A 13420-nucleotide genomic window follows, 5' to 3' on the forward strand; every position below is an offset into this window, starting at 1 on the left:
CTCTGGGGGCAGATGTCCGTACTAGGAGTTATGAAAATATGTCTTTCTATTGCTAGCTTGTGAAACAGAATAAAAATATTCTGTATAGAACAGAATATAGAGGTAATTTATTTTAAAGGAGTAGGTGTTTCGTTGTTGTCAGATGCCTTTTCCTCAGAGCTGATGTGAAAGGTAAAAGAATCCACGAAGTCCTTAGAACAGAGGTGAGCACCTAGTTATCACCATCACCTCATGCTGGCCACTCTATTTCATCCCAGTGTGGACTTTATGTTCCTAGAATAAAATTCACATGGTCACGGGGGAAGAAATTCCTTTAACAGAGGAGTGGATGTGGACTGTTGAATTTTACCCTTGCTTTCTGCTTCTAAGTGAGAGACAGGCCCCAAGAGCTAACCTGTCTGGTTGCGGTACTGTCCTCATCTCACTTCACTATCAGGGTGTGTGTTGGCTTCAAAGAACATATTGGGAAGATTGGGAAGACTTCTAGGCTCTGGAACAGCATGACAAAGTTCCTTTGAGGGGAGACAGAAGTAAGCCATCAAGTCCTCTTGACCTGGGATGGAGCTAGAGCCCACAGTCACCTTTTCGAGTTCTTTTTTTCTTTTTTTTTTTTATTTATTCATGAGAGACACACAGAGAGAGAGAGAGTGAGAGGCAGAGACACAGGCAGAGGGAGAAGCAGGCTCCATGCAGGGAGCCCAACGTAGGACTCGATCCCGGGTCTCCAGGATCACACCCTGGGCTGAAGGCGGTGCCAAACCGCTGAGCCACCTGGGCTGCCCACCTTTCCGATTTCTTCAGGCTGTTAATCTACACTTTCTACCTCTTGGACTTACCTTTTCTTGGAGGATAGTCAACTTCATCTCAACTTACAGAAATTAGAGAAGTCTTTTTATGACTTTCAAACTCTCTCCTAATATATGGGAAATAGTCCCTTTTCATGGTCTTTTTATGCATCCTCATTCTTGACCAGACTTTCCAGAAGTTTGTTTCACAGGAAGTTATTTTCGGTTTGTCAAATTCATTTTGTTTTATCAAGTTATGCTTGAAGATCAGTGCTTTTCTTTTATCCCTTTTAGATTATTTGGCTCCTAGTATTTTAAGTATTTCATTAACTTTCATTAAGACTTTTGTTTTCCAAAAAGTACATTTAAGCCTGTAAGTTTTGTTTGTGGATGAAGTAGGGGAGTGACAGAGGGAAAGGGAGGATCCTAAGAAAACTCCATGCCCAGCACGGAGTCTGATGTGGGGCTTGATCTCACAACCCTGAGGTCATGACCTGAGCTGAAATCAAGAGTAAGATGATTAACCTACTGTGTGCCCATGCCCCTGAAAGTTTTCCGGAGACTGAAAATTTGCATAAAAAGATACCCCAGAAAATATGGTCTATATAATTTCCATTTTATGGAACTTGAGGGGTTTTGGTGGCCTAATAACTTACTTAATCATAAACATTCTAAATCAACACGTGTTTTTGTTCTTGGGGGGGCATAAAATCATCGGCTATGTATAAACAAATGAGATTATTAGGTCTTACATCATTCAGATCCTCTATACTGTCATCTTTTGGTGCATTTCTGGGAAGTGTACTGAGTCTTCCACTATGGCTGTGGTTTTGTTGGATGTTACCAAATGGTAAAGAGTTCCATCCATCAATACTGTCCCTGTGGAAGGTTCTAAATTTAGGCTGTTTAAAAGTCAGTGTCTCCGGACGCCTGGGTGGCTCAGCAGTTGAGCGTTTGCCTTTGGCTCAGGCCGTGATCTCAGAGTTCCGGGATCAAGTCTCGCACTGGGCTCCCTGCATGGAGCCTGTTCCTCCCTCTGCCTGTTTCTCTGCCTGTCAGTCTCTCTCATGAATAAATAAAATCTTAAAAAGAAAAAGGTCTGTGTCTCTGGGACCACACATTGAGTAAGAATACCTCTTGCACATATGAACTGCCCAAGGGGGTTAGGGACAGTGTGGCAGGCAAAGCTGTCAGAAAAGATCAGATGCAGACAATAGACGTCCCTTCAGTGTGAGGGAGAGAAAACTATTTCAATGCTCTGTTTAGAAGAGTATTTAAAAATTGTCAAGAGCTGGGAAAGCAGATTGTAGCCACTAACCAAAGGTGGGTATTAAGTAAGAGCTCGGATATGCGGTCAAACTGCTTATGTGACATTATAGGATATCAGAACAATTTCAGAGGAGTTTTTAAACCCTTGATCCCAGAGACAACTTTATTCTAGTCAAAAACCTCAAACAACAGGAACTTGGGTGTTTTTGTTTTTTTTCCCCAAATCCCAATTCTAATCTGGGAATAAGTATTTAAGCAGAGATTATCTCCAAATGGCTCTTGTTTTAAAAAGTCCAAATCCCCGAGCCAGCCCCCCTGTCCAGCACGTGTAGCGGACACCACACAGCCTTGCCATTTTGGAGCTGCTGTGGTGTTAATTTACTGGATGGGAGAGGCCATATCAAGCCTTGTTAAAGGTCAACTTCTTCAAATCTATTTCTGCTGCTTCTGCTGCACCCAGCAGACCCTGGCATGGTCCGGCAGCAGGGATCAATGGTGAACTGATCCCCACTGATATCTTTAGCTCTCTCTCTGGGCTGAGCTAACCCTTGCAAGAATTCCTGGGGACTCCTGCCAAGGACCCCGACTTTGGAAAATTGCAGAATGTCACCACGAACGTGTCTTAACCTGCCTGAAGTGCCGGCTGAGCCCAGCTCCTCTGAACTCAGTCAGGCCCCCATGACATCTGGAGGCCGGCTGCCTGCCAGGCCATAGGCTGTTTATGAAACTGGGTTAGGGAACCCATGCTGGAGAGTCTCACGTTTCCAGAAGGAGAAGTTCACCTCTTGGGCTGTACTTCCTGAGGCTTTATTTTTAGTCTAAACAGCAGCTTCCAAATGCCAGAGGGCAACCCCTCACCACTTGTCCTTACAGGGCAGCTTTTTCTTTATTCTGAACAGAAAGTATCAGAAGTCGAAAGAAGGAACTAAGTCTGGCGCCTTCATTCTTTATCGATACCACTTTGAAATCCCACAGCTTATGATGGAACCCGATGGGTTTTAAAAGGAATTGTCCCTCAGGGAACCTCCACTCCTCCCTCAAAATTAGTTTGGGAACAGGAGGGGGGATGGAGCATGTCCCAAGAGTTGCCACCTGGTCCCTGGGTCAAGTCTCTGTCCACAGGTCAAGTCAGCTCATACTCCGCCTCAGTACAGATCCTTTCCTACGAGGCTGCTGGGGAGTGTGCTGACTCTATTTTAACATGCTAGAACCCGTGGGAAGAGAGAGGCTAGGAACAGTGTTGATGAAGTGGGGTACTGTATGCTGGATATTGTGATTACATCGGACTCGGTCCTTAACTTGCAATGGTATAGAAACTCTTCTCTTGGACCTGCTCAGTTATCTTGGGTCTACATTCGGCCAGAAATCAATCTGCAGGGTGACTTTTTGGTTCATCACTGCAATATGAACAGCTATAGAAACCCAGGGGTAGGAGGTGTCAAGCACTGAGGCCATGCTACCTAACGGCTTACAGGGTTTTCCATTAGAACCCTTCCACACTCTTTTTTTAAAGTTATTTTCCCAGCAAGCTCTACACTCAGTGTGGGCCCCAAATGCTCACCTCTGAGATCAAGAGTTGCATGCTCCTCTGCCTCAGCCAGCCAGGTGCCCCAAACCTTCCACACTTTAGTCAGTACACGAGTGTGAGAAAACCATGGCCAATAACCAAATAGGTCATCTTTGGGTAAGAAGACTTGGCCAACTGGGATGGCAGGAGATGGGGAAAGGATGATAGGATAGGCCAGTGAAGACACTCGTCCCGCTGGCTGTAAACCCCAGACTTCCTCTTGCCTAATTCACTATGACTAAATGAACCACACTGCCACCCAATTTCCTACAGGCTGCCCCTATGGCCAGGCTGTCCAGCTGAGGCTTACCTCGTGAGTTCCATGAGAGAAGTTCAGACGAGCCACATTCATTCCAGACTTAATCATCTCCTTCAACGTCTCCACCGATCGGGAAGCTGGTCCTAGTGGAGGGGGAAAAAAAGTTTTAAAGCCAAAGTGTTAAATATTCAAAGGTGGAATAACACTTTCAAGTTTGAAGAACTCTTGATATCCTTTTCCCTTAAATTTTCCTCCCAGAAACAGCTCAAAATTCTTTCAAAAGCATATACATGACTAATATTATGTTTACCCACTTCCCTGAGCTAAGGGGATGCTTTTGCTATGCCCTTGAAATCCTACAGGCCCCCATCTAACTAAGAAAGCCTAAGTAAGACTTGGCCCTGAAGCCTAGCCAGATGTCCAACCACAGAATCTTGGTTGCACACAGCAAGTCAAAAAGATCTTCCCTAGGGATCCCAGGATGGCTCAATGGTTGAGCGTCGGCCTTAGGCTCAGGGCATGATCCTGGGGTCCCAGGATTGAGTCCCACGTTGGGCTCCCTGCATGGAACCTGCTTCTCCCTCTGCCTGTGTCACTGCCTCCCTCTGTGTCTCTCATGAATAAATAAAATCTTAAAAAAAAAAAAAAAAAAAAAAAAAGACCTTCCCTAGATTTCTGAGATGCCCCTAAAAGATGTGCTATGGAACAACACACTGTCTATATTCTGCCTTTAGCAGCAAACACAGAGCACGCAAAATTCCTTATTGCAACTTCCTAGGACCGGAGTCCAGAGTTCCCAAAGAACCTGTATAGCATCTCGCTCAGCACCCAGGTTTGCTACATTTCTTTTGTCTTTTCAGGGAAGATCACGGTCATATGAAGCCCCTGTTTTTTTTTGGGGGGGGGGGGGGGGCGCAGCGGGGGACACACCCACGCACCAATGGTACAGATGATGCCAGTGTTCCGGGCCGTGATGGGTGGGGAGTCGATGTCCAGGCGGCACATGTGTTCCAAGAACGTGTCAGCCATGGCCGCGTGCAGCTGCTGGGTCTGAATGAAGGCGGTCCCGACGTCACTATGGGGCTTTGACATGGCTGCTGAGGTCCTGGATCCAGGGGAATTGAAGAGAGAGTCATCAGTCTGAGAAGCCCAGGTGGTTAACAGATCTCTTAGCACAAGAGGCTGTTTCCTGCTTACACATTAACTCAATAGGCACACTCTGCACGAGCCACAGGGAGCCCCACCATGCTCTGGTGGCGTGGGCACTCCTCAAGTCGGGCAAAGGGTTCACATGACCATGAGCAAGTGGAAAGGACCTCAAAGACCAATTTAAAACCTCGTCCCCAACACACGTGCTTCCCAAGCATCCGCTGTAAGCAGATCTCCCTTACAACGGGCTAGTATCTGCTTTGACAGCTTTCCTCGTCCTCCTCCAAACAACATCTCACAGGCATCGAAGGAAGCTACCTCCAAAGGAAGGCGTGACCAACCTTCCAGCGACAGAAAGCATAACTGCTAGTTTAGTATCTTGGCAAATATAAATCTTTGTATGAAAAGCTATCTCAAGCTATAAACGTCCGCTATGGGGTGGGGCATCCATAGTGGTTTTTAATAATCCCCACCCAAACTCAAAGTGATTTTCCTGGTTGTAAAGACAATCATCATCCAGGCAGTCCTTTGACCTCTGGAATCCTAGATTTTCTCTAAGCCAGAGCAACATGTAAGTTCATTCCTTGGCTTGCTCTGGCAGGAGAGCCGATCCCAGTTCACTGACAGATAGTAAGAACCACTCCTTGGACAGGAAGCAGAGCTGACCCAAAATCCCGAGCGCACTTTCACCCCAGGAGTCTGCACCTGAAAACCACAGCTACTTGTGGTCAGCAGGACTTTAGGGACGTGCAAAGCAATTTGCATAAAACCAGATAACCCCAATGGCACTGGTCAGGTTCTAGACGTATTACAGCTACTTTAACAGGACAGTTACACCTGAGGAAATCCATCCAGACTGCTGGCCAAACCCTCTCCCCCACCTGATTTTCTGATACACCATCCCGATTCCCTTTCTGACAAGCACACCGCAAAGACCACCTGTTACAGGTAATTAAACAGACCCGGTCACAATCCTGACAACTGTCCCGACCTTTGCTTCCTTCACTACTGACAGCTAAACTCACTCAGCCGGTTAGTTTGCTGATTATAGAGACCTAAGAAGCTTCCAGGCTGGTCTGAAGGACCATCAGGTAAGGATGTGAGTCAGAAGCTCGACCCTCCTCATCACAAGGCTGTCCCTTCTTCAAGTTCTTGGACCAAGGGTTACTCCTAACACCCTGGGAGCTTCAAGGCTTCAGCCCAGGCTCCTGAACAAGCCTCTCCTCAGGCCTGTCCCAGCTCCTCCTAACTCTCAGGGCTCTGAATCCAGGCACGCCATACATGCCACTTTTACTTCCTCCTCCCCCCGCCTTGACTTTGGGGCCTCTCGGGGTAGCTTGCATCTCAGCCCATATCTGCTACCTTCAAGAATTCTGATACACGCCCAAGAAGTTCCGTGACCAGTTGTGAGCAAAACTTGTCAGCTAGTGAAAACGGATGGCTACCCATGCTCAGCTACAGAGGCTGATACTTCAAAAATGGGGAAATAAGATGTTGGCTAACTATTCCACACGGCAAATGCGCTGCTCCTTTCAACGTGTGTTTCGTAACTCCCTAATACACACCAGGCACCAAAACGAAAATGTTTGGAGGTCCTCTCCTCTGTGACCTACCTGTTCTCTGTTAGCACCTAGTACTGGGGAGTGTTCCAGTGTTTGCTGAACGACCTTTCCGTGTACCTCAAAGCTTCTTTGTCAAAACCAAAGTTATACCTCTCTTCCCTCCTTCCCCAAATCTGAAGAATTTATGAATTACTAGAGGGCCTGCCTCGGCAGCCAGGGTTTCTTTATTGGCACTCGCGTGGAGTCAGGGCTCCTGTGCCTTCGGAGCACATGGCAGGGCTGAGGTAAGTCTGCCTGTTAAGAGAACATGACTGAAGAGATGGCACCAGGTGGCACACCCAGCCAACTGGAACACAAAGGCCTAGCTGTGGCCTCCAAGTGGAATCATCATCCAGTCTGAGGACTGTCATCATGAATAAAACAAGATCTCAAAAAGTGGATTGGAATAATTAACCTGCATCTTCTTAAAAATCACCAGCTGGAGCAGCCCTGATAGCCCAGCGGTTTGGCACCGCCTCCAGCCCAGGGCGTGATCCTGGAGACCCGAGATCGAGTCCCACATCGGGCTCCCTGCATGGAGCCTGCTTCTCCCTCTGCCTGTGTCTCTGCCTCTCTCTGTCTGTCTGTGTCTGTCCTGAATAAATAAAATTTAAAATAAAAAAAAAAAAAAAAAAACACCTGACAAAAACCAAAAACAGAAACATAAAAAACACAAAAACATAGTCAGCTATCTCTTCTCTAGACCCGAGACAAGAGTGTTTCCTTGCAAACAAAGACCTGGCCGGGGCCACAGGTTGTTGGGTCATACCTTGTGTTCTCGGGGCTTGGGCTTCCGGTGACATAATGTCCTTTTTGTGGCTCAGGGTGGCTCCTTGGCCCCACTTGCAAAGACCGCTCAGAGCTGAGTAAGGTTTGCTCTGCAGAGCTGTACAAGGATCAAGGTAGAAGCTGAGTGTAACTGAAGTTCTTTGGGGCAATGGAAATATGACCTTAGTAACTAGGTAACCAGATGGTAGCTGCTCCCGGAGACTCTGCTATGTTACAGAGAAAAACATAGATATGGGACTCCTGGGTGGCTCAGCGGTTAAGCGCCTGCGTTCAGCTCAGGGCATGATCCCAGGGGCCCGGGATCAAGTCCCACATCAGACTCCCTGCATGGAGCCTGCTTCTCCCTCTGCCTCTGCCTCTCTCTCTCTCTCGAATAAATAAATAAAATCTTAAAACACACACACACACACACACACACACACACACAGATACCTCCAAGGAAATACCAAGAAAATGGTAACAGAAAATTTGCAGGTAAAGGAAATTCTTGCTAGCTCTATGATGCTTTATCTCCTCCTGAATACCCAGATTATTTTCGCTCTAAATTCCCTTTAAATATGTGGTTAATTAACATTTCACTATTCTATACAAGAACCTGGTCAACTCCCAGTTTTTGAGGGAGAAGGGCTACTAACTAAACATGCATAATAGGCCTGGAAGTCTATCTACCCATAAAGTAATGGCAGGTCACCTAGGTGGTAGGATTACAGCAAAATGTTTTCTTCGCTTTACTAATAAATTTACTAATGGAAATATTTTTGTATTAAGAAAAATCACAAATGTACTTCTTCCAAAAATGATACATTTATAAGTTTCCTGGTAAAAATGTTGGAATCAAAACAAAAATGAAGCTTAACTTCTGGTTTCATTAATCAACCGCCTCTCTATGCACTTCAGGAATACTCTGCTTAAATGTGGCAGAGGCGAGATAACACGTCTCAGGCACCAGATCACAAAAGCATTGCCAGACCATTCCACTGGCTTAAGAAGGCCAACTCTGATCCACTTAGAACCCCAAAGAAAGAAAAGGAAAAAAAAGGGATCCCTGGGTGGCGCAGTGGTTTGGCGCCTGCCTTTGGCCCAGGGCGCGATCCTGGAGACCCGGGATCGAATCCCACGTCAGGCTCCCGGTGCATGGAGCCTGCTTCTCCCTCTGCCTGTGTCTCTGCCTCTCTCTCTCTCTCTCTCTCTCTGTGACTATCATAAATAAATAAAAATTAAAAAAAAAAAAAAAAAGAAAGAAAAGGAAAAAAAAAAAAAAGTTGACATAGACCACAGGACAATTCTATGCTCCAAACCTGTTAGTTATGCATCCAAATCCAGCAAACTTCTTTGCCTGTTTAGTCTGTCCTCAAACTTCACAGCATAATCTTTGTGACAAGGATATTCTGGTACAGAAGGGCTGTCTCCAAGGCCAGGAGATGCCATTAGCAAATACAATTATATTGCGCTCAAACAACAACCCTATTTTACCATCTCAATTTAAATCTGAGGTTTTGCAAGCTGATTTTCTGCTCACCCAGCCTATGAAATGTAAAAAATAATAATAATAATGAACACTTATCTGGCATTTGAGTGGATTTCCACACCAGTAATCAGAAAAAAAGAAAAAAAAAAGAAAAAAAAGCTTGCTTGTCCAAACTCCTACAAGATCTCAAAGTGCCCTTAGACACGTCTACCAAACCAGAGCACTCAGCTCCCAGCCTCTGAGCCCCCCTTGCTGGAAGTCAGGGCTCTGCTGCCTGCCTCTCAGGTCCTCCTGAGCACCAGTTTCCCGTCCTGCCAACCACCACTACCTCAAGTTCTTGCCAAAACCCCCCAGGACTCTCCCCTGGCCCCAGGGCAGCAGCCAAAGCCCTGGTTTCCCGCGGGCCTCTGCGAAGAGCTCCCTCCCTCATGCTGGCCGTCTGGACAGCGCCTGCCGGGACACGCAGCCAGCGGGTGCCCCGCTGACTCACTCTTGCACCCTCCTCCCGGGAGGCACAGACATGCAGAGCCAACCTCCAGCCTACAGTAGAAGCCCGGCGTATCCACTGATGGTGGCAAATGCCATGCCCAGGTACGGCAACCTTATTCTTGAGCCTGAGCCCCTGCAGTAACATCTTCCTCAGAGCCATTTCTCCTCTGTGAGAAAGGAGACACCGTGAGAAGCCCTACCAGGCCAAGGGGATGGGGTGGGCACGGTCACACCTGAGCTCCCCAGGTCCCCGGCCCACCTTTCCTTTCTCATCTTAAGCAGCTCCTGGTTCTCCAAAACTATAGTTTCCTTTGTGCCAGACACAGGTCTTCGGCCACGCTCCAGAAACCACAGTGGGAGGGAATCACATAAAAGATACGACGTGCCACTTCTTAGGGCCAGTACTGTTGGCAAGTTTGTGCCGGGAAAGATTCACGCTTCACTCCACTGATTCTTTCACAAAGGCCCAAATCATTCTGCCCTAGTAAACCAGCCTGGCCCGTGAGCTGTATGCACACAAGCCAATTTTTAACCAGCCAGGGCTCTCCGCACCAAGTTTCCTCTGACGCTGACCTCGCCACACAGAGTAACCCAACGATGATGGCACCTGATGCCCACAACTGTGGTCCTGGCTCTGTCATCAATATGCTACCTACACCTCCAAGTCTCCAAGCTAGCATGATGAAGGCCTTTCAGGCCTCTAATCTTCAGAACAGACAAGGCGTTCGGGCCAGTGTGCTCTCTAGAGAGTTCCTAGATGATGGAGCAATAGAATTCCCAATTCCCAAGACTGACCCCAATCTGACAACACGATCAAAACAGGTGCCAGGCCACCCACAGAACCTAGTAAGGTCTGCACCGAATGACTGTTTGCCCTGATAAACAGTTGGAGTAATGATATTGTGCATTTATATATGGAGTGAGATACGGAGGAGGGAGCTGAGGTTCCAACCCTCAGCATGCTCCCTAGCAGACAGCAAAGTCTAGCTCACCTGCTTACAGGAAACAAAATGAGCCCACTTGCAGGTTCAAGTAAAATTCCCTTGCTTTTATTTATTCAGGGACGTGGCTTTACAAGCAGGAGTCTCAAGTCATATTTCAAAGTGGGATTAGGGCACAAAAGTAGATACAACACGGGCCCAGCCTCCAAAGAACCACTCCACTCCAGAGCAGGAAGTCCCAAGTCAGAGAAACCTCAGATGTCCTTGTTTGACCACAGAAGCTCAAAGCAGAGAAGTGGTTTCAGCCTGAAGAAGGAAGTTTGGAGGAAACTGTTGTTGTCCTGTGTTACCACGCCTCCTTACTAGGCCTAAAATAGTGAGGCAGTGTTTTAGGGCATGATATGCATAGTTTGGAAGCAGTAAGGGACCTGGGACTCTAGGTTAGGGCCCTTCAAAGTCCGATACACAACCAGGATGGGTGACAGCCTCCGCAAAGTGAGGTGTTCTAGCTCAGCATTTAAAGGAGGGGTTGTCCTGCACCATAGCTGGAGGGAGAGAAGGGGAGGATGAAAGGAGGAAGGGCAGTCCCAGCTCTCCAAGAACACTGACCTAGTTAGTACAACTGGTCTTCCTAAAGTGACTTTCACAGATCTGCTTCTATTTTGCTTTATTTTTAACTGAAGAAAAAAAAAAAAGGAATATTAACATCCGTATTTCTACCGCCCAGAACTGACTACTAACATTTAGCCAGAATTCCTGTAGACTTTTTTTTCTTAACCATTACAATTTTGTAGTTTATTTTCCCTCCATCCCCAGGGCCCTCCAACCTTTCGACGAACTTTGACACCCAGCCACTGTCAGGAATTTTGTATCCTTCTAATCCATTTAAGCATCTATATCTATACTGATCCCTATGACACCGTTTTTCTAAAATGCCCTCAGTACAATACTGTACAAATAAACATCTTGCTTTTTTTCAGCACATGTAAGATCTATCCTGCGGGTACATAGATCTAGTTAATTCATACGAACGACTATGCCGATCCGCTGCACGACTACATCGGTTATTTATGCATTCCCTTACTGGTTGGCAACCCAATCAATTTTCCCCCTATTATTCAATGCAATCAACAATTCTCCTGGTACACGGCTCTATGTGCAAGTGTGAGCTTCTATATATATCCAGAAATGAAATTCCTAAGTCACAGGGTATGTTTATTTTCTATTTTGCTAAATATTGCTGAAGGGCTCTAACGAGGTTATATCCATTTACAACCATCCAGCAATGTGAGTTCTTGCCCTCTAACACTTCTGCCAGCATTCAATATTGTCAGAGCTTTAAAATGTAGACCCTCTGGATAGGGGACATTAACCTGTTTTCTAATGTCATAACAAAAGAGAGATACCAGTTATCAAAAGCCTCTACTTCCCTACCTCTAACGAGATTAAAACTCCCAGGGCTCCTTCAAGTTGCCCGTGGTTTTGTCTCCTATACCGTGACTGATTCACTGACCGGGTTAATTCTTTTGCCCTCGTCGCTGGAAACACGGAAGACACTAATTACCTGAAGTTAAAGAAGTACTAGCTGTAGGTCGACTTCAAAGGCTCGGAAGGAATGGGCGCCTTTCCAGAGACCTTTTCGAACTATATCAGCTAAGCTGGCACTGTCACAGCTTGGCTTGGCATCTCCCCCACCACGGCCCCTGCCTAACTTCCAAACATAGCTTGCTGGCGTCAGGGAAGAGAGGCTTAGAGCTCCCCAGAAGCTTTGCTATGGACAGAAGTGGGGGAGGTAAGTCTCAGAGGCCGCCGGAGGTACTGCAGCCCGGCTGGCCCTCCTTCCTGCAGGCCCTCCTTCCTACGTGCAGAACCGCACAGACCGCTGCAGGGGCGGGCGCCACACCACTCGGTGGCTCTGCCAACACCCCCTCCCCTGAGCTGAGCAGTCACACCGGGAGGCCGAGAGAGAGGCCCACCAGATGTTGCACACCCCCATCCACTAGCCACCCTGGCTCACCTTCCCCCAAACAGCTTCCTTAACAAAGCCCCAAACAAGCAGACTATTCATTGGTCTAGTCTGAGACGGGCTCGTGGTGAAAAACCCAAGTTCCCAGAGCATGCTCGCATTAAGAACGCTCTTCCTTTAGCTCTAGTCCTAGCTGGACCAGAACTGAGGTTTAAAGTGATGACTCACAGTCCTGGAGAACTTTTAAAAAATGTTTCTTTTTTAAAGTAATCTCTGTACCCAACATGAGGCTGAAACTCCCGACCCCAAGATCAAGAGTCGCCCTTTCTACTGGCTGAGCCAGCCAGGCTCCCCTCCTACAGGATCTCCCACCGAGTAAACCACTTCTACATCTCCCAACGTCCTCAACAAGGCTGCAAGAAAACTTTGCTCAAACGGGCGACTCATCCTTGTGGGGTACCACCTAACTGAGATTTGACTGTAGACGTTTGGAATGATTCAGAAATAAAATGTCAAATGAGTCATTTTCCCCTACCTTGAGCTCAGTCTTAGCTCTTGGCCAAAATAACACATCCTGACATGCCTTCATACAAGCTGAAGCAACATAAATTAGAACCAGGGTAGTGTGAGTTGATAATGCAAGAGTTGGGTTTTTCCTAGCTCACAGTCATTTCCTCATTTCTTCCACTGCCTCAACATTAAGAAACACACAGCTTTAAGAAATAAAATGGCTTTTCCCGTGACACCCCCCACCCCATTAATGTCACAACATCCAAGGCACAGAAACAACTTGTACAAGGTCCCAGTTCTGTCTGGAGTCCCCCCTACCAAATTGGCCAGGTCACTGGCAAATTATTAGACACCCAAAAATGCTGTTAAACTATGAATTCAACATCAAAATTATTTACTCCTAACGCAGTGCTTAGAATGAGAGCAGCTAAACTAAGACTGGAAGAGACTAATGTCCATCTATTTTGACTCAAGTCAGAGGTGAGTTCAAGGACATTCTTTCAGTCATCATTATTCATAACCATAACAGGCCCCCCTCCCACAAAGGACTGCCGTGTCCCCTGGGGAAGTCTCAGGAATGCAGGTGCATAGACTACGTTACTTGGGCACAGGCCTGTGTCACGCTGC

At 46.9% G+C, this 13420-nt stretch overlaps 1 protein-coding gene across 5 annotated transcripts in view; it reads right to left on the reverse strand.

Moving 5' to 3' along the window:
- PKM (pyruvate kinase M1/2) overlaps positions 1 to 13420 on the reverse strand; it is a 26641-nt gene that overhangs the window by 11103 nt on the left and 2118 nt on the right. For 2 of the 5 annotated variants that reach the window (XM_025472270.3, XM_025472271.3), the window contains exons 2-4: positions 7400 to 7516; positions 4819 to 4985; positions 3932 to 4023 (exon numbers count right to left, since the gene is read on the reverse strand). In XM_025472270.3, the coding sequence (XP_025328055.1) occupies positions 3932 to 4023; positions 4819 to 4985; positions 7400 to 7516 (376 nt within the window). Of the gene's footprint in view, positions 1 to 3931; positions 4024 to 4818; positions 4986 to 7399; positions 7517 to 13420 lie in introns of those variants that run through there. The other 3 variants (XM_025472272.3, XM_035708941.2, XM_025472273.3) reach the window with 2 other exon arrangements.

This window comes from Canis lupus, chromosome 30, assembly GCF_003254725.2.
Source record: "Canis lupus dingo isolate Sandy chromosome 30, ASM325472v2, whole genome shotgun sequence".
Classification (NCBI taxonomy): domain Eukaryota; kingdom Metazoa; phylum Chordata; class Mammalia; order Carnivora; family Canidae; genus Canis; species Canis lupus.